This window comes from Barbatula barbatula, assembly GCF_947034865.1.
Source record: "Barbatula barbatula genome assembly, chromosome: 19".
Classification (NCBI taxonomy): domain Eukaryota; kingdom Metazoa; phylum Chordata; class Actinopteri; order Cypriniformes; family Nemacheilidae; genus Barbatula; species Barbatula barbatula.
Window position 1 is genome coordinate 11,492,903 of NC_136782.1, and position 20,887 is coordinate 11,513,789.

The 20,887-nt window shown below is 41.0% G+C and overlaps 1 protein-coding gene across 7 annotated transcripts in view; it reads right to left on the minus strand.

The window, feature by feature from the left end:
• Positions 1-237: 237 nt before the first annotated feature.
• igsf9ba (immunoglobulin superfamily, member 9Ba) overlaps positions 238-20,887 on the minus strand; it is a 50,711-nt gene continuing 30,061 nt past the window's right edge. For 2 of the 7 annotated variants that reach the window (XM_079481463.1, XM_079481458.1), the window contains exons 6-21: positions 18,980-19,121; positions 17,399-17,544; positions 15,966-16,108; positions 15,715-15,855; positions 15,430-15,549; positions 15,185-15,335; positions 13,565-13,688; positions 12,692-12,867; positions 12,358-12,584; positions 11,843-11,927; positions 11,342-11,503; positions 10,346-10,391; positions 9,629-9,715; positions 7,441-9,087; positions 5,131-5,261; positions 238-4,550 (exon numbers count right to left, since the gene is read on the minus strand). In XM_079481463.1, coding sequence (XP_079337589.1) covers positions 4,330-4,550; positions 5,131-5,261; positions 7,441-9,087; positions 9,629-9,715; positions 10,346-10,391; positions 11,342-11,503; positions 11,843-11,927; positions 12,358-12,584; positions 12,692-12,867; positions 13,565-13,688; positions 15,185-15,335; positions 15,430-15,549; positions 15,715-15,855; positions 15,966-16,108; positions 17,399-17,544; positions 18,980-19,121 — 3,749 coding nt within the window. In that variant the 3' untranslated portion in view covers positions 238-4,329. Of the gene's footprint in view, positions 4,551-5,130; positions 6,884-7,440; positions 9,088-9,628; positions 9,716-10,345; positions 10,392-11,341; positions 11,504-11,842; positions 11,928-12,357; positions 12,585-12,691; positions 12,868-13,564; positions 13,689-15,184; positions 15,336-15,429; positions 15,550-15,714; positions 15,856-15,965; positions 16,109-17,398; positions 17,545-18,979; positions 19,122-20,887 lie in introns of those variants that run through there. The other 5 variants (XM_079481459.1, XM_079481462.1, XR_013788019.1 and 2 more) reach the window with 5 other exon arrangements.

Below are 20,887 nucleotides of genomic sequence, written 5' to 3' on the forward strand. Positions count from 1 at the left end.
GACTTTGCGCATGGATGACATTTTTTTTCTTGATGACAGCTGTATCAGTCACTGAGGCAAACGTCTGGATAACACCTTCCCTTTGAGGCATTTCGCTTCATGTGTTGAGAAAAAAGTTCAACGTCCTTTGCCCCTTCTGGATTAACATTACGTGACAGCGGCCTCTAGTGGTCAATTCCAGAATTTAGTCGAAAGATCACTCATACAAATAAACATTCTTATTTTTTTATTATATCAAAATACAAAAATGTTTTACGGGGTTATTACATGGTGCAAAGCGTTGAAAAATGTCAACCTAACAGAGCTTGCCAAAATGAGCATATCTGGGCATCTGGTGATGTAAACAATGCAAATTGAACGGCTCCACTATACAGAATACGTACATTTGGGCTGTTAAAGACAGAACGTGGACAAACGTAACACTTGCATTTATCGTTTCCCGGTCCAGTGTGTCGTGACTCTAGGGACAATTCATTTGTCAGGATAGCATATGTCTTTTTGATTGGGATTTTATTTTCTTGACAATAATACTTATTGATAAAACTAAACAAAATAAATAATTAAAACAAAATAAACGAAATAAGAAACCAACTGAATTGTTCTTTATTCTGATAATGCCATTGCTTAGGGTTGTTCCCTTTAAATATCAAGATGCTGAATCAAGGTGTCCAACTCAGTTATTGTGGAGGTCAACGTCACACTTCAGATGTTGGTTGTACAGATGCAGTAGGAAACATTATAAACATTTACTCCTAGCAGCATGAAGACACACCAGGCACCATATCTTTAACATCTGAGTATGTAGAGACACTGAATGTCCATGAAAAATAATTTTACGTATTAATCCAGGACAAGAAGATAGAGGCACACTGCACTGTGTATCATAATCAGTTTTGTCTAACAATTTCTTGAGAAGTCCTTAGCAGTGGCAGATGAATCAAACAATGCATCATGGTATTTTACATAAGGCTTTGGTACAGCACCATACTGTTTCAGATTAATAGTTGAAATGAATCAGATTACTTAAGCCTCAAATCATTCAAGCATTCAATTAAATAAATCTGAAATAAAAAATCAATTTTATGAAAGTCTCTTATACATTGCATTTTGGATGTCAAGATGAAAAACATGTTTGCCCAGAACACATCTTCAGATAATATAATCTGTAAACAATGTAGAACACAATTTTAAAAGCAGTAAAAAGCACAATAATGTTGTTTAAAATAAGCTTCCAATGAGCTCCAAGTATGAGGTTTAATGTTAAAACAGTCGTAAATTAGTGCATAATGCAGTATTACATTCTAAGTTTTCAGTGCTGGTTAATATGAACAGCAAAGAATAAAGAACAGAAAGATGCACTTTATCTAAAACATGGCAAACCGGTCCGAACAATGAAATCAGAATAACTCTCTCGTGTAAGGTTAGTTCTGTTCAAACGAAAAAATTATTAGAAAATAAAAAGTTTCACAAAAGCACCATAAGTAGTAAGCACACAATCAAACAGGCAATCAAAGAGATGATATGACAATTCCTGCAAATGTGCCCTTTTAGAGACCGCTCACACAGGACACGCTCCTGCGATCAAAAGCAATGCAGAAGTGCGCAAGAACATGTCCTGTGTGAATGGTCCTTTAGTCTTGTCTCTACCAAGAAAAAGGGGGCATGTCTGCCTGTACAGTCTCATATATTTAGAGAAATATCAGTTGAGTTCTCCTTTCAGAGACCAGGGGTTCTGGATAAAATACACCGTCAATCACCATCCGCAGATATACGGCAACACTCCATCTTAAATCAGACTGACAGATTTATGCTGGGATGTGTCACTGCAACTGTGTCCAAGAGAAACACTATAAAACAAAAATGTTGTCGCTTGAGGCGCCAGACCGTCTTTCAAACAGGTCCTTTCCATGCTAAATGAAAACATTAGTATCATACTTCATGAATTATACATTGATACGCTGCCGCATCAAGACAAGCAAATTCCTCTTCATAAATCTTTCCATATACTGTATGAACTTCTTGTGTGTTTGGTGTTATTCAGCAAATGATCACTTAATAATGTAAGCACGTTTCAAATTTGTATGTCAAAGCTGAACGGTAAATTCCTTTCCATAGTGAGCGCACAGGACCGTTCCTGTGAGAGAAGTTTTATTGCTTACAGTCCTACTCACCAGAACTCAATACAGGAAATCCCAACAGAGCTAGTTTAGTTAGTTAAAGACAGAGGACTGTGTTAACCTCTGAACCACAGCACCACGAGTTCAAAAGGACATAGCACCAAGTCATAATGTGTACGATGTGCCTACATCTTTGCACGTTATTTCTAGATCATGTAAACATTATGTGGTTTTTGTAGGACTTATTCAGCAATGGGTTCCTGCAGAATGTGTAGCAAAGGTTCAGTATTTCTTTCCTGACAGCTGAAGGCAGGTACTGTAATAAAGATTTTCTAAAAATAGCCACAGCCTCTCTCTCCTCCAGGAGACTAAGCCTTACTAGCAGCCTTACGAGTTGGTACGCACCATATGGGGGTAAAAAAGCAATAGCTTAAATATGCATCATCGTTTTGTGAGAGGTTTGAGTATTCCTACTGTGTTTAGTAAAATGGCTACATAAAATGAAACGGACTAAAGAAAGTAAACAGCCCTTTGGGCACTCAAATCCTCTAAACTCAACCTCAACATTTTTTTGTAGTCAATAAAATGGCTTCTCCATGAATCTTTGTGCACAGAAATGTGTGTGTCTTTGTGCATCTGATTCAAGTACCGCGTGACATTTCATTCGATTTCCTACAACACTGTACCGTATTACTATATTTCCCACAAAAATCCCATAAATGTTTGGAGAAAGTTCATTTGCACAGGTGTCTAAAGGAGCTAAAACAGAGAGAAATATCACATTAACTGTACTGTAAGTCTTCAGATAAATCTGATTTCTAGGAGCAAACCATACATTCACCATCGGTTCAACTAAACTAGCATACAGCCCGGTTAGCTTTTACAGTAGGTAGCAGATCAGCAGCTGTTAGTGAACTCAATAGACGTCCTTCTGAAAATACTAAACTCACCATTAGTAATTCAAATAACACAAAATTTGCTATGTCCGATGAGCTGTGATGGATGACTTATACTAAAGATTACAATACAATCTACTTGCAAATTGTTTAAAAAAAAGAGCAGTCTAGCTACTTTTGGAGGTTCACTTTTGTACGTAGAAAGTAACTTAATAGACTGGTCAGTTCTTTTTCCACTGATTAAAGTAAGGATTATTTCACTTTGCTAAGTTATACTGATATTAGTCTGCACAATATCTACTGTACTTCCTTTGTGTATATCTAAAGCAACATGTCAAACGATCATTTATCCTCAAGGAAGTTACGGAAAGATTAATAATGGATTTCACCACTTCTAACTACATTTGTGCAAGACAAGGACCAAATGATTCTACTTTAGCACTTAACATTTGTAATTATGTCATCTGAAAATGTCAAAACGCATGAAGCATTATTCTACCTCCAACCACCTAAGATGTCACATTCTTAAATTGATCAAAAACAGTGCCTTAAAGCTGTCCAACGAGAGCAAAATGTAATAAACATGGAAATCATTTTAAAACAATAAACACAAATTAATGTTTTCTCATCCACTTGGAATTCAAACTGGCTTAATATCAGTTGACATAAAACTAGCTTTTCAATGCTATTCTGTGCTTTACATTTCATGTTGAATAGCTTATTGAGGAAAATATGATTTAAACTTTCTTAGCTTACATGAAACCCCTTTAATGTTTGTAATACTGTTAAAGCTTTGCCACAAACAGACAACATATGTCATTTGAAAACTAATTGTTAGCTTGCACAAAACATTGTAGAAGTGCTGAAATATGTGCCAGATTATTTCTTTCTTTATCTTTTTGAGGAATATTTTGTAGAAGGAAAGAAAGAAACCCTGTAGTAACTATCACGTCTTGAGGACATACTTGTATGTAGAGTATTAAACTCTCTATCCTTCACAATATACACTGTACACAATTTTTACGTTTAACAAAACCTAAAGTGGCCAGCAAGATTTTTCCTAACATTGGAAATCCATTTTTTTACGAAACAAAGCTTTTCCTGTCCTTTTACTACTTCTTCGAAAAGAACACCCCTGTAACTTTAATCCTTTGTGTAAATTTACAGAAAATACAGATATGTGTAGGATATTGTGCCAAACGGAGAAGGTAATAAATCGTATCTAGTTTCGACTGGTTACAAAACAGCACTGATAGCGTGTCCATCAAACATTTTTGCTAATGGACAAGATGAGCCGGCCAAGGTTTTCAAGGCTTTCAGAGCAGAGAGCCGTAGTTTGAGGGGACTGGGTTCATACTGGCCAGAAGTGATTTCTTGTCTTCTCTGGGGTGAAGCCAACGCAGCAGAGGGGACATATGGAGACATGTGGACTTTCTGAGTGGACTTTTCCACTTTTTCTTTGAGGGAGAGCTGAGATGTTCTCGTTGCTCAGAGGCCTGAGATGCATGCGGCTGCTGGGTCTGAGAGGAGGACACATCTGAAGACAGCAAAGCAAATGAGACACAGAGCTAACAATGTACAAAACATACAAAAAAAGATTGTGCTTGGCGTGGCTGGTTTCCAGGATGTTTCTAGGCAGTTTCAAAGCCTTTTTTGCACGTCCTATGTGGATGCTAGGGCACTGCTAATGTACAGTAGGTGGTTGTTTTCTGCAAGTTTATTGGATGTTTTTCCAACCTTAAAGTGAACTGAAAATAAAAATTCTGTCATAATTTACTCACCCTCTTGTCATTTCAAACCTGTATGTGCTTCTTTCTTCCAAAGAACACAGAAGAATATATATTGAAGAATGTTGGTAACCGAACAGCGATGCTACCCTTTCAATTCTTTTGTATAGAGACAAAACAATTGCAAGTGAGTGGGTCGCTGTTTGGTTACCAACATTTTTCAAAATATCTTTTGAGTTCTGTGGGAGAAAAACTTTCAAAAAACTACAGGTTTCAAAGGTCCAGAGTCATGATCACAGAATTTTCATTTTTGGGTGAACAATCACTTTCTTAGTTTATCCAATTCAGAGATAAAGATCGCGAACACATGTAGGTGGCTGTGAAACTGACCTGTCCTTTTCTTGAATCTGGAGTTGTTGTTCTTGTTGGCTGTTGATTTCTTGGCCTTACTTATACAATAATAAATCAGTGCTTCAAAGCTCTCAGACCCTGCAGGGGCTCTCGCTGCACCTAGATGCTCCCTGTGAGACAAACATAATGATGCATTACTTCACACAGCCACCAGGGTACGCTGCCCTCCAACGGCATGATCAAAATGGCAGGAAATTTCACCTTGTAACAATGCCAAGTACACTGTAAATACCTTTGTGACAACAGTTCCATTTATCAACATATGCTGTGCAATTTGGAAATGAATCAACTTTTGACAAGTTGCAAGAAATAAATCAGTTAATTAATATAATCGGTTGGTCGCGGCCTCTCATTGGTAACCAACACGTAAATTAAAAGAATAGTTCAATGTGAGATGTAAATTATGTCGTTTACTCAGCCTCATGCCGTTTCAAACACATTCAATTTATGTTCTTCTCTTGACCTTAAGAGATGTTGCGCAGAATGTTCACGCTGCTCTTTTTCATACATTGAATGTAAATAGTGACTCGACTTATTTTATGATGCTTTTTTTTATCAAGGGCTTGTTGATCTTTATCCACTCTCCAAGAGCAGCTTAAACATCCTACCTAACATTTGTGTCACAGGAAAAAAGTCAAACTGGACTGAAATGACACGATGGCACAATTTGTATTTTTGGGTGAACTTTAAAATACCATTCATGTAATTAGATGCAGCGTAGATACTCTGCAAGTTAAAATCATATCGTATTAGAGTTCAGTCAGTCTGGTAAGGAGAACCTAGCATTTGTTCTCTCATTTTCTACAGAAAATGAACCTATATTAGCATGATAAAACCTTTTACCTCATGTTGCACACTGCTGCCATGCTGCCAGCACTGTCCAATCAAATTACAACTAGCCAAAAATCTCCTGTTCCCCAGCTAAGCGCACTGGGTTCGTATTAAACTGACCACAGGGTCACGTTTCCTGTAAAGTGTTGTCTTTTATCGTATATGCCATTCCTTTATCATGGCAGAGATCATGACACTCAAACGTCCATACTGAAGAGTCAGCCAACAACTCATGGGTTCACAAGGCACAGAAACACAAAGCGTTTATAGACAGTCTCCCCTGCTGCTGAAGCTGTGGAAAGAGAAAGTGAAAGTGATTAATAGAGGGGGGAGACATGACCGAGCACTACAGTCCGTCACATCAAACACACTCTGGTTACCATGAATACACTGTACGGTGGCTTCACCATGCTGACAGGAGAAGAGATGGCAGGGAGGGGAGAATGGCCAGTAAAGAACAGTCACGTAAAAGAAAGGAACCAAACCACTAAGACGACAAATGTGACAAGAAGTTTTTAGTTTGAGAACTGCTGTTACTGATTCGGCATCGAGGAAGAGTATTTAGACAAGGCATGCATGATATTTTTGGACATGGAAACAGTATTTTAAAGGGGAATATCCAAGCCTCAGAAAGGGCGAAAGTGTTTCTAAAACAAAACTAAGTATTCTGTACTTGTATAGCAGAATATTTTTCTGAAAAACATCCCAAAAGTTGCTAGTGCAACCAAACACCCACGTATAACTGATCAGTCCTTAAATGCTTACTTTTCAAATCTGTCATTCCCCTTTAAATGAGAATGATTTAAGACCTCGCCTGCAACCCCCTCCTCTTTCAGACATGGATTCGACCCTTACCTATTGTGGTGTAGAGGACCTGGTCACAACAATGCTGCCCAGATAGCTGAGATCAATCAAAAACAAAGAGGGTAAGACTACCAGAGCCTCCAGAGAAAAAGCGCGGTCTCTACTCTATATGAGGATGAGTGTTGCAAGAGATGAGTGTTCGCTCATCCCTGGCAATGAAGGCCGCCTAAGAAGGCCACCCTGATGGTCAAAGCCCTGAGTTAGAGGAAGTGAGAGAGATGAAAGAAATGAGCTTGAGAGGGTGAGTGACGTGGTCAGCCCACGAGAGTGGACAAAGAAGGAAGAGCCATGGGATCATCATGGATGCACTAGAAAACCATGAGAGACGTTATACACTACGATCAATTCCTATGTAAATATTACACTGTTTAAAAGGAGAATAGGCTTTTGGAAATAAATAAAAGTATGGAGATTTATCCTGTGAACCCTGAGGAGTTATACTGGAGGACATGGACATTTATAAAATCTTATAAAATGGATATGAAAAATTTGTAATTAAAATAGCAAAAGCATGAAAGCATCGCTTTTGCTGCACAATGATGAATAACAATCTCCTTTGTCATTTTGGAGCCTCCAATGGTATGGTTCACCTACCCTGGAGAGGGTTCTGAGGGGAGCATCTCCTCATCTGTCCTTCTCTGAGATGGCATCTGGCCGAAAGCATCACTGCTCTCCGCAGAGGGTGAAGGGGACTGGGAGGGGTAGCTGGCCGCTGCCGTGGCAAAGGCCATGTGTGCGCGATAGCTGAGGCTGGGCCGCTGGCCGCTCTGGCCTTGGGTGGGTGAAGTGGCGGGGGAAGAGGAAAGAGACCTCCGGGAGAATGAAACACTGGCGGGGTGACGGGCGCTCTCTGGCATCTCTTGAGAGCGGGAAGGCCGCAGGATGCTGGGACGGGGAGGAGGGCGGACGAGGATGTCTGGAGAGCCGGCGTGGGAGCTGGGAGGGGTCTGGGTGAGCGGGGAAAGCCGCGACGGCTGCAGGACCACCTGCTGCAGGCCGAGTTCCATCCTGCGCGCCGCCCTGGGACTCAGCCAAGGCTGGGCCTCGGACCTCCAGCCGTCTGAGCTTTCGCTGTGCAGTGTGCTTGGGCTTCCCATGCGGGCCGTGGCGCCTGGGTAAGGCAACACTGGTACACCCATACCGTGGGCAGTGTGTCTCAACTGCCCCAGAGTCTGGGCCTGTTGCATAGTTATATGCTTGGCTGAAGGGCCCTGAGGTGGGAACCTGCCTGGAGATCTGCTAAGGTGGGCTCTAGGGGCCTCCAGCTGGAGGAAAGCAGAGCTTGAAGGGAGCTGAGAGGTGGTGCCAAGAGTGCGACTATGGGAGGCGTATGGTGGGGGCTCGGGGAGGTCCCGGTGGAGATATGAGGAATGGCGAGGTGGAAGAGCGAGACGGGGACCCTCCTGACCTAGAAAGGGGAAGTCAGGAGGCTGCCAGGTCTCGGTCGAGCGAGAGGAGGGAGGGCTATGCACCAGTGGGAGGGCGTGGCCGGAAGTGCCGAACTGATGGATCCTCAGCTCCTCCCTCTCCTCTGGGATGGTGGGATGGCGGAACGGCCCCTCAGGGGGGTATGATGGTGAGGAGGACATGGCAGAGCTACGTGGGCTAACATCAGGCATGTAAAAAGGAGGGTGAAGCTCCACCTCAGCGCCACTACCTATATAGCCGTAGAAGGGGCCTGGAGGGAAGACCCTGTGAAAATGGGAGACCCGGCTCTGCCCTGTGGCCTGAAGCCGACTACCCTCCGAGATGCTCATACCTTCCATAGGCCTCTGGAACCGGGGACTGTAGGCTGGGGGCTGCATGTAGGACTCCTGGCTGGAGGACACAGGGGATATCTGGGGCCTGAGGGTGGCCATGACAGGGGGTAGGGGCCCGGGGTCATCGTTCTCCTCGTCTGACTGGCGGAACTCGGGATACAAGTCTGATTCCTCCACAAAGGGAAAGCCCTCAATGCGCCGGGGCTTGAGGGACGCGCCAATATCACTGTGGTCCATGATGAAGCGGCCGTCGGGTCCGCGGCTGATCAGCTCGATGGGTGTGGTGACCTCGGCCTCATGCTTGGACACGCTGTACTTCTTACTGGTTATTGCTCGCTTGGTTTTCTTATAGAGTGAAAGCTCTTTCTCTTTCCTAGGGCTTGGCAAATTCTTCACGTAAAGGCCGGGACCACCTAGGCTGGCCAAAGATGGGGGACGGGAAGAGGTGATGCTTTCAGGGCTGATCTTCCCGGAGGACAGCCTATCAATCAAAAAAGACATGGGGCTTAGGACAAACCCTGAGGATCTGAAAAGAATAAATAAGAACCACAGCTAATTCTGAACATAATCTAAACAAAACATTGCATTTTCATGTGTTTTATAGTTACCACTAAACTTTTTGACCAAACATTAAGGATCATTTAGCAATGCCTCATTTTATAACAGTAGTTACATTGAACATTTAAAGATCATTTTGAATAAGAGAAGTGAAAGACGGTGTAAGGGTGAGACAAAATGGAGTACAACAGAATGAGGACAAGACACAGACATTAGAGTCATACAGGCAGCGGTGGCCTAGCATAAAATAAGCTAAACGTTACCAAATTCTTCATAAAAAAAATTACCTTCCTAACTTTAATGGGTCAAATGTGTGTCCGAATAAGGAGCAGCCAAGTGTTGAGGTTCTTTAGTCCCCCAAAGTAGCATTTTTGCTCCGCACCACTAACTAAAAGCATGCAGCTAAGGCGGACAGGCGCGTGTTAACGCCCACCGCAAAGAAAGGTGCAGGTGCAGGCACTCACTGAGGGCTGGTGGATGGGGGTCTGTAGCTGCTCCTGTCTGGCTCTTCCCAGTAGGGCTCAATGCCAGGCAAGGGGGTAAGAGGAGGCCTGCGGTGAGAAACAAAATAGAGACGGGGCAGAGTCGGCCGTCAACCAGACTATGGTTCCACATTGCTATGTGGAAATGAGTGGGATGGGAGCATGAGACTGCAGCTCTATGAAGACCACAATGAAATCGGATATTAGCGCGAGTGCCAGTTTGGACTGTGCTACCCTTAATGTTCTCCATTTCCCCCTTAGCTCTAAAATTGACATGCTGCCATGCCTGCACTGATTGATTTGGAGGAACTGGTGGGGGGGTAAGGCTCATGTTGATACTATATTGAAAGGTTTTGCGACAACATGACTGAACAGCAAAAAGGGAAAAGCTCGAAAAGATTGTAATGGCAAATCAATGCATCTCGGTGCTGAAAAGCAGAGGTAAGCACAGATGCATTTATAGCAGCCACTTTAGTGACCACTCAAATCCTCCTCTATGCATCCCTCAAGGTAACACAGCAGCTGCTGGGGTCAGCCCAAAATTCCCAACTGTGCATGCTCTCTCTCTCTCTCTCTCTCTCTCTCTCTCTCTCTCTCTCTCTCTCTCTCTCTAAAGCCATGTGCTGAAGGGATTCCGGGGTGTCAACAGATTTGCCAGAGTGCAAAGTATGATGGATGTTGCCATGCACTGGTACTTACGGAGATTCAATGCTTTTCCTTGTGTGAGTAATCGATAGTGGAGGGTCTACGGACAAATGCAACACAATGCCACATCAGCATGACAATATGCTTCAGGTTTTTTTATCACATCCATGCTTTAAAATGCAATAATGCAGACATTAGGTGTGGGAATCAAAGAGGATCTGGCAACACAAAACTTGAGCAATAAGGTATGAGTGGCTTTGCTATATTTAAATATGGAGAGAACAGGATAATAGTCTTAAAATCAAAAACTTGAAAAAAATCAGATGACAGAAGCTTTGGCATAAAGAAGTTTTATAATCCAGGTCACACATTATGCATGTACTGTAATCACTTATGGACTTCATAAAGGTTTATCTAAAATTAGCATTTTTGGTATTCTTGGTATATCCCTTTCTTAGCATCATAAGAATAGCCATGATAAGTAGTCACATTGCTTTAATTGTGTATAATAAATACTATTTATAGGTATATATAATTACATATATACTTACGTATATATTATAACTTTTTATACATTTTATAGTGTGTTTTGTCCTCTCGTCTCTATTTCCTCCAAATACTTTTTTTAATTCCTGACATGACAAAATCGATACATGAAGCAGTACTTTGAAACGCGAAATCTATAGTAAGGTGACCAATAAACTATTATAGTTTTCTAAAACTATTAAAACACTTTTGTTTTAAATAAAATCAAATACTGGCCAAAATATTATTTGAAAAACTTTACCTAAACAAAAATTGGGAATGTTGCCTAAGCAATAAACTGAAACTAAAATACGTTGAAGCACTACAATTATTAAATTAAATTGAAATAAAAATAAATGTAAGAATAAAATAAATGTAAGAATAAAATAAACTAACAATAATTTTTTTTGCTAAATATTAAACTCAAATTAATAAAAGAAAATCAGAATATTAATACAACAACAATAAAACTGAAAACAAACCTTTAATACTACTACTCTATATGTGTCTTTCACGAAGACCTACCTCGCTTGCGTTTAAGCTTGCGTCGATGCTGCTTGTTGACGAAGCACGCCGCGAGCGTGCTAAAGAGGATGGCAGCAGCCAAGAAACAGATGGTGGCTACGATTCCGGCCACCACTGGCCTGGCCAGCCCCTCATCTGAGATCTCTGTGGGAGGGAAGGGGTCTGAGAAAGGAGACACACTCCAGAACATGTAAAAAGATGGGATGCAGCAAGCGTGTATTAAACAAAGCAGCATTTATTGTGAATTATAAAGCAGACTGGTTATGCCAACATTATGACATCAGAAGTGTCATTGTCTTCGATTCATTGAGCCAAGTAATTTTTTTTATTAATCATATCTTATTTTGAGCAGCAAGTGATCCATGACACCCCTGTATCATTCAACAAACATAGCAACAGAAAGCATAAGGGTATTAAATATAAGGACCAGCAGGGGGCAGTGAAGCTCTAGACAGCTAAAGCAATGAATTGGTGCATTTGAGCGACGCCCCTTATTCTCACCTGTACTTGACACCCCCACCACATTACTGCTCTCACTGACAAGATCGTCCATTACAGCCAGAGCTCTGAATTCATACCAAGAGTCCTGGGAGAAAGAGAAACAGGTCAGTGGGTCACGAATCCACTGAGGCCAGTAGGTGTAAATGTCGGAGCTACCAATTTAAAACAAGAACATATGTCGCAGACTCTGCTGGTATGTATGTCAGACTGAATTAAAACTATATATCCTTTGAGCTTTTTAGCTGAAAATGCATGCTCTCAGTGCATCTATCTTTTCTACCAAATCTTAGTAACAACATTACCAGACAAATTCATCTTGAAACAGAACTATAATGTAAATTATTTGTAGGTATAGTACCTTTGCTTATTCTAAATTGATAATGCACAGGATGTGAGAGATGCCTCTGCCGGAGGCTACTTTAACTTGTATTCTGTCACTAGGAAATGTATGACTAGCAAAGCCCCCTATACACTTCTGCTGATGTTAGTAGTAATGTTATAGGAGCAATGGTCACCTGAATGAGGTCCCGTGCTATGATCTCAGTCTCGGTTGCGGGAATCAAGTCGTCCAGAACATCCCACTTTTCTCCCAGACGGAACTCGATGATGTAACGGTCGATCGGTGAAGAGTGATTGGCTGGAGGAAGCCATGTCAACAATACACCCTGCTGTGTCCGGTTGGCTGTGAGGCATCGTGGTGGAGTTAGAAGCACCAGTGGTTCAGGGGTACTTATAGGATACCCTGGAAGATACAAAGACTGTGCTGAGCAAACCTAAGTGAAACATTTGATATCAAGGGTCATTTAGAGGTCAATTACAAAACACTGTTTGGGTAGAAGTGTCACCCACCTCCTGTAGTCACCGTGACTACCTCACTGAAGGGGCCGGTGCCCAGCTTGTTCTGGGCCAACACACTGAATTGATAAGCAATCTTTGGCTCCAACCCCTGCAGCACCAACCACATCTGAGAGCCAGGCACAGGTATGGACAGCCAATCATGAGGCCCTAAATCGTTTTTTATCTTCCTAATGGATAATGACAAAGTTACATTAAGACAATGATATATGTAAATTGTGTTTTAAATTTATTTTGTTCAAAGTGACTTTCAAGATACAGTGTACATTTGATCAGTATGTGCGTTCCCTGGGAGTCGAACCCACAACCTTCTCACTGCTACCACATGAGCTATAGGAGCAAATGTCAACTTAACAGAAAAATATCTTTAGGTATGTAGGTAGATACTATAGATATTTTATAAACATTTATTATATCATTTTTCTCAGGGTGTTAAATTGGCCATTTTATATTCTGTTCATTTTATATGAGGTTTGGAACTTTATTATCAAAAATGCAGCTTTAACCAAAAAATTACACAAGCACATCAACCACTAGGTTTATGGTCATGGTTTAATTATTTAAACAAAACCATATTTTTAAGTGAAGTGTTGATTCAGCCGAAAGACAGGTAACTGGATTCCATCAGTCATGTCTATCCTATTAAAACTATTTAAAAAATACATTTTAAAAACAAAAATTGCTCTGAATATCACATTGAATATCACACCAATTGATTCCTTTCATTTACAAACCTGCCTCTAGAAGCAAGGAGGGGTGGTTTGAAGATGAACGCTTCAACACATCAGGGAAAAAAATTGACTCAGCCATGTCACGACTCGATTCAGAAAAAAAGGCGTGGAAGTAGCTATATATAGCGTGACTTACACCGGGCCGTACCAGACGGAAAACGTCTGTTCAAAGCCTCCGTCATATCCAGGTTCCCAGGAAACGTTAGCGGAGCTTGTGGATGCTGACACATGGACGTTATTTGGCGCATGTGGACTTGTGCCTAAAACAGAGTTTTTTGTATTAATGAAGTTTCTTTAATAATGGGGCCAAAAGCCCCAGCTAGCGACCAATGAGAAAACCCAAACAACCAATCAAATTTGATTAATCTTTTACTAATTGTTTTGTATCTTTGACCCAGCAAATGTCATGCATATGTAAAAGAACAGTTCATCCAAAAATAAATATTCTGTCACTATTTATTCACCTTTATGCATTTCAATCGTGTATTATTTCTTTATTCATGGAGCACAAATGTTTTGCCATACAAAGTAAATAATGCCCAAAATTCAAGTCAAGTATTTTTTTCATATGACCATTTTTTCATTACAACCTTCTCCATTCCTCATCTAAAGAATTGCTAAACATAAATGTTTGGTTTCCACAGGATGATGTAGGATGAGAAAGTAACAGTATCTTCCTTTTGGGGTGAACTATATAAGTACCTCAAATAGCTAAACATAAGTCTTGAGCCAGGCGGTTCGTCACAAAACAACTGTTTTGAGATTTATATAAAATTGAAGATGGGATCCATTCCGTCTGTCCTCACCCGTTTCTTATGTTGTCTGACCAGACAAGTAAACAAGCACAGAATGTAGACTGACCCAGTCTGATAAGAGCAGGAGATTGTTGGAGGATAGCTGAAGATGCTGAAGTCTAACCCATCTCTTATCAGCACACAGCAGCTGCAGAGGATCTGTTAATTACTCCCACATTAAGCAAAATCTTTGGACTGTCATGACACCAGTCCACAGCCAAACAAACAACGCATGTGTGGGGTACTGTACACGCTGACACATCACTTAGGGAGATTTCACAGACGTGACAGCCGAGTTAGTCACTGCGAGCTACATGCCATTGAGAAATCACATTACAGACATATTTTGTGTCCTTAAATCCCCCGCAATAAACTGCCAGATAAACTGTGCCAGTGTAAAAATGAGACACTGACCTTAATTTTCATAACATTTGAACAAGCATTATGTAATGCGTATTTTAGTATTTAATTTAGATCTAAATATATATGCAGTGTGAGTCGAAAAAATATATATGCAGTATGGGCCGAAAAAAGGAAAAAGAAAGAAACATTATGACTTGCATTGAATAAGAAATTCCACTATTGACCCCAACGTTTTATTTGAAGCTGCAGTACAAAACTTTTGGCCTCTCTATCGCCACCTCTGTTTAAAATATACAATTGCAAGTTACTTTACATGCTGTATTTCTGTATGTTAAGAAACAACTTCCTTTGAAATACGACTTTATAAACCAAATTATAAATTATTATAATAGGCTTAAAATATAAAACATCTATCAAAAAAGCTATTCTTATTTTTCATAATAACTATACTTCTAATACTTATTCTATAGTTCTAAGTTCTATACTTATTCTATAGTTCTAAGTTCTATAGGTCCATGTTTCTCTGCTTACGTTCTGAAAAGTAAAAAGCTAAATGTGAATCGAATGCATATTCAATTTGCGTGCAGACAATCATTTACCTATTACAAAAAGATGTGTGCTGGCAGTGATGCTTGTTACTACGTTGGTGGCGACACAATCCCACTCCCCATGATCCTCTTTGCTGAGAGACACAAACTGTAAGCTACCACTTGGTAAGATGTTATGCTTGCTTCTACTGGGCTTCCCGACCTTGACGAAATACAAAATAAACAGTTTGCTTATATCATATATTTGTATATGCAAAACGAGAAAAACATTCTATTGAAAGTCATGGTGGGTATACCTTTCTCCATACGATGGTTGGAATCTCAGGATCTCCAGAAGCAGCGCAGGGGATGACCAGCTCTCTCCCTGCCTCCTGACGATATTCCCCGCCGGGCCTCACGTTGAAGTAAGGGGGGTCCTGTGGACACAAAATTATTTTAAATGTAAAAAAATTCACACTTTAGCAACCAACCTTTCACCTATGTCAAACTGGAAATAAAGGGGTCAATATAATGCATTTTTATTACATTACTATGATATAGTAATGAAATTATATTACGATTTTAGAACTAAACTAACTCACCTTTAGCACCAGAGTGGCCGGAGGGGACTGTCCCATGGTACCTAGGACATTGTAAGGCACACAGGTGTAGGTGCCAAGGGAGTCTTCAGTGACCTCTGCCACCCTAATGCTTCCATCCGCCATTTGGCTCCATCCAGGATACTATAAGAGGGGCAGAAGGGCACAATCAGTGATGAATAGAGCTTTCAAAGAAGCCTGAAGTGAGAGTCGAGAGTCTTGACATTTCAGACATCAACAGTCAACAGACTGACCTTCTCGATTCTTAGGGGGTATCCATCCTTCTCCCATCTGACTGATATGACCGGGGGGTTGGCGTCCACCGGGCAGCGAATGATTCCGGGCAATTTTCTTGGGACGTAGATGACAGGTGGCATGTTCACAACACGGGCGGGGTCTGCGGACAGCAGAAATGAGATAAATGAGACTGATGACTCATCCTGCACCACACAGATTTTTAGCCAATCAAATGCTCTCTAGAATGACAGTTTCTCTTTCCCTCATGCCATCTGCTAGCGCATGATGCTTTCATTTAGGAGGCAATTATATAAAGTACTTTGATTAAATATTGCTTGTTTGAAATAACACGCATCGGTGAATTTTGCAAGGTAAGATTGGGAACACAAATAAAGAAAGACACAACACTTCGTTTTGATAGCATGTAGTCTTTAAATATTAAAACATTTTGCTTTAGAACAAAGTCAATGAGCGCTTTTCCACCATAGCGCTGAACCGCTCTAAGCTCGGTCTGAAACAGTTACAGTTGTTTCTATGTGAGCCTGGTTCAACACAGCATGATTACAAACTGTTCTCAGAATTTTCGGTACGGTTGTCTGACCGTTATCTGACGCATGGAGTGGAACGATTAAGCTGCGAGGACGTTGATGTCATATGATATGGGTGACACAGATGTAAGTGTTATTTTAAGCTCTTTCCTGTAATGCTCTATCACCTGTAGCAGGTCGCTGACTGATGAAGCACAACCCCAGAGGTGCAGACGCTCAATTTGCTTATGAGAGAGTGTTCTGAATAAGACACATGTAACATGGCTTCCTATAACTGATGTCCTCTCTCTTGATATGTTTGGACTGCTGTGCAACATTACCCCTTGATAAAGTTACTAAGACCCTCTGCCACCCCCCAACATCCTTTCTTTTATGATGATATAATTGGTCATAGAGACATTCTGCCATCATCTAAATAGTTCCAAGGTCATGGGTTTGCATATGCCAAATGCGTAAAGCGACATGTAATACATTAAACAACTTGCTTCAGTACAATTTTTGGCTGCCTTTTCTCACATATTCATTATTCCACATTTGTCACGGTGATGGCGGTATAAGATCTGTCTTTTCCAGCCAAAAGTGAGACAAGGGACAGATATTAAAATAGACAGATGGACAGATTGACAAACACATGCCTACTAAGACAGAAGCACAGCTCAGAATTCCTGCAGCACCACAAGAATCTTGGTGCAGATGGAAGTGAACGCTCAAATGCTCCAGAGACATGCCTGGCAACCACCACAGCATCTCAAAAGGGTGTAAATAGCACCATCCCTTTACGTGACAGACACCAATTACCCGCTCTATTGGCACCACACTCCACCCAAAACACTTCCGAGACATGCAGGGCAGGTTTAGATTTCAGACACAGGGCTATTCGGGAAGTCAGGAATGTAACTCACATTGCACGGTCAGGTACGCCGAGGCGGAGGGGGAGATGCCCAGACTGTTACTGGGACTGCAGGTGTATTTCCCAGCATCCTCTGGCTTCACTCTGTAGATGATGAGGGTTCCATCGATAAAGATGCGTACGCGGAGCTTCAGATCACTGCGGGGAGAAGACAGATAATCTGTTTGAGAAATATATTTATTATACGGAGAAGAATTGGGGCTCTCAGAACAGAGTCTTTGCTCCGTTATTTGGTAAAAATGCTCGAGACATGATAGCAATTTAACGGGACAGTTCACCCCAAAAAGAATCTGTCGTGATTTATTCACCCTCATGACATTCACATGTGCAACACAAAAGAAGATATTTCGAAAAAAGTTGGTAATCAAACAACATCGCCCCTCATCGACTTCCATTGTATAAACAAAAAAACTTTTGAGACATTTCTCAAAATATTTTCTTTTGTGTTTTTAAGTTGGGGTGAAAAAATATCTCTTTAAAACATCTACAGTTAGGAACTATATTACTTTTACAAACTTTCCTATTTTGTTATTTAACTAAAATCAAACCTCTTTCAGCTCTGTATTTTTATTGTGCATTACATTTTTAGAGAAAAACGGCAAATAGGTTTAAACATCACAAAATTTGACTTCAAAGTAAATAAAACAACTCCATAGGTTATTTCCATTGATATAATACTGCAGAAGGGGTGTGATATAAGTCCAGCACTATTTTGGCCAGCAGTCTGAATGTTCCTGTGAATATCCTTCCGTTCAATAAAACCGGAAACCGTGATTTCGAAACGCTATTCTGGACCATTTCCACAGAGTGGGAACACACCACAGGCCTGCATATAGAGGGTCAATACGGACACACTTGGGGGAGTCAGAGCAGCTTCTGGCTGCACTTCAGATGGTCAGCATGTTTTTTTAGGCATGTGATGACACAAGCAGTGTCACAAGATGTTCCCATCCCTGCACAAAAACCTGCTGTGTGTGCCTCCACGTCACTGCGCTACCGTTCGCCCTTATGCAGCTGTAGGGCCTGAGAATCAGGGATTCTAGTTCTAAAAATATATAAGGCACTAATCTAAACTGTGTGAACTAGAGGTCTTCTCGGGTCCAAAGATCTTTACCCGACCCGAAATGACCCGAATCACTTTTACCCGAACCCGACATGCCATTTTTTTTTAAAGCCCCGAACCCGAGATAGACCCGATAATGTTAGACCCGAGTCCGACCCGAGTCCGACCCGACCCATCGTATATTTTTTTTCAAACCCGACTAGACCTAAATGTAAACGTTATTAATGGAAATGAAATTGATATGGCAATGGAAACGTTGATCCTCTTGTTTTGCTCTGGCAAATTGCGCAAACTCAGGCTAAATAGCCTACGCAAAACAGTATAAAGACACAGCTTAATCCAGTTTCCTGATTAATCCCCTGCACAGATCTGTTTTTTTCGGGCCGGACCTCAGGTTTTCGGATCTAAGTGGACCCGTGAAGACTTCTAGTGTGAACGTGGCCAACACACACACCCAGGGTAAGCGTGTCCATTTTCAAGGCACAGTAGTGAACTTGATCATAACTTTACTTCTTGAAGTAGACGTTGTCCTCCTCCCAGAACCAGGTATAGGTCAGGTTGCCAGGATACGCCTCTGCTTGGCACGTAAATTGGGCATTCTGGGATATGTTAACAGTGATGTTTTCAGGTGGTGATACGATGTAGGGAGGACCTAGTGGAGACAGACATTCACGTTATAGACAGAAGGTTATTTCAGGGGTTTAAATGCCCAATTTATACTAGGAGTGTAAAAATAAATCGTGCTGTATATTGTAGAGGTTTGGCAATTTTCTAATGACATAATGGTTTTACAGTGTTCTTTTACTTATGTTTGCATGTTTTGTGTCTGTGTGTTTGCTGTTTTGAAAAGTTCTATCTTTGGGTTTAGCTTTTAAATATTTTTTTTAGTTTTAAAAATATGCTTTTTTTATTTTATAGTGAAAACCTATGTTACTGTATGTTTGGAAAATTGTTAGTGTTTGGACATAATTGTTTGAATTGAGTTAACTTACTTAACACCGTTCCCATTCATTACACACACCGCCACAAGTGCGGTTTACCTCCAATTATCCAAATCCTTCACTGTGTTATAAACCTGTCCACAAAAGGCCACTTTCTGTGCAGCAACAGGGTTCTACTGTTGGACTAGCCCACAGAGAATATTATGCAACCCACATGATGCTGTCACTAAAATTGCCAATAGACTTTTAATTAGACGTGTGGGTAGGCAAACGTACTGCCCTGCCACCGCGACCGGTGTGAGATTTGCATGTGCTCTGTGCAAAGATCCAGCACGTTCTCCGCCTTTAGCATAGGCAAACCTGTGACTGGCTGTGAGATGCAGTATCTTCTAATCTTAATGTGTGGAGCTTCCTGGATATTTTCTTAAAGTGCAGTAAAATAACGCGGTATCCGAGGGATAATTGATAGTGGCACAGCTTTGCTTATTAAAATGAAATCGCAAAAGGCATCACTTGAAAGCGTCTAAAAATATCCATGTGTCGTCCAATGGTGTTATTGAAGCAGTGCCTCTCCAGTGGCTTCAAGAGAATATTGCTTTTTGTAAAAACAATATTGCTAGTTTACAAAACAAAACAGCCCGTGGCCAAGGCAATTTTGGCTTGGCGCGGCTCATATGTGTCTCCATCTGACTTGCTGGTGCTCAGACAAGAGAAGATGATTTACTTCTGAATCACTCCAACTGAACATGTACTGTCCAGTCACTGATATGTGTTTTGATATTTATTAATTATTAGACGCCCTGAATTAGTTATTTTCATGTTTACATTGTCTATTGAAAAGGGGACGTTTGGGTGAGACATTAACAAAAACAAGCTCATTTATTCTTTGAAATATGCTTAAGTTACATCCCATTTTATAAAGCATTAACAAAATTATCAAAATTATTTAAAAAAATATATATAAAACTCCAAATATCAAGTATGCTTTCCAGTAAATGCTGCACGTGTGACCTGTAATCGCACATGTCCTCTAAATTCTTTGTGCTGCCAGTAAAGGCTGCGGATTGGTGCGATGTGTTATGTATTCACGGCCATGCTCCACTGCCATAAATCTGACTGCAGTAAAAAACACAAAGCCAACGACAGGCAGTTTCCTCATGTTCGCTGTCATACTGTACACAGATACTAAACTGAAATGCTTTATCATGCTGTGCTAATGCTGACGCCATGTGAGGAGGAGCGAACGAGGATTATTCTGTTTGCACATGTGTGCAGCACACAAACACACATCAAACAGATTCCCCTCACGTCAATCAACCAATACAGGTCACATCTTTCTGGTGTCACATGTGCCATGATCTGCAGTATTGAGTATCGACTCCAAATCCTGCTGAAGAACTATAATGGCTGACCACCTCAAGGTCAACTATTCTGGAAGATCAGCTTCTTGGTCTCTCATTGTAAATTTGATCACAAG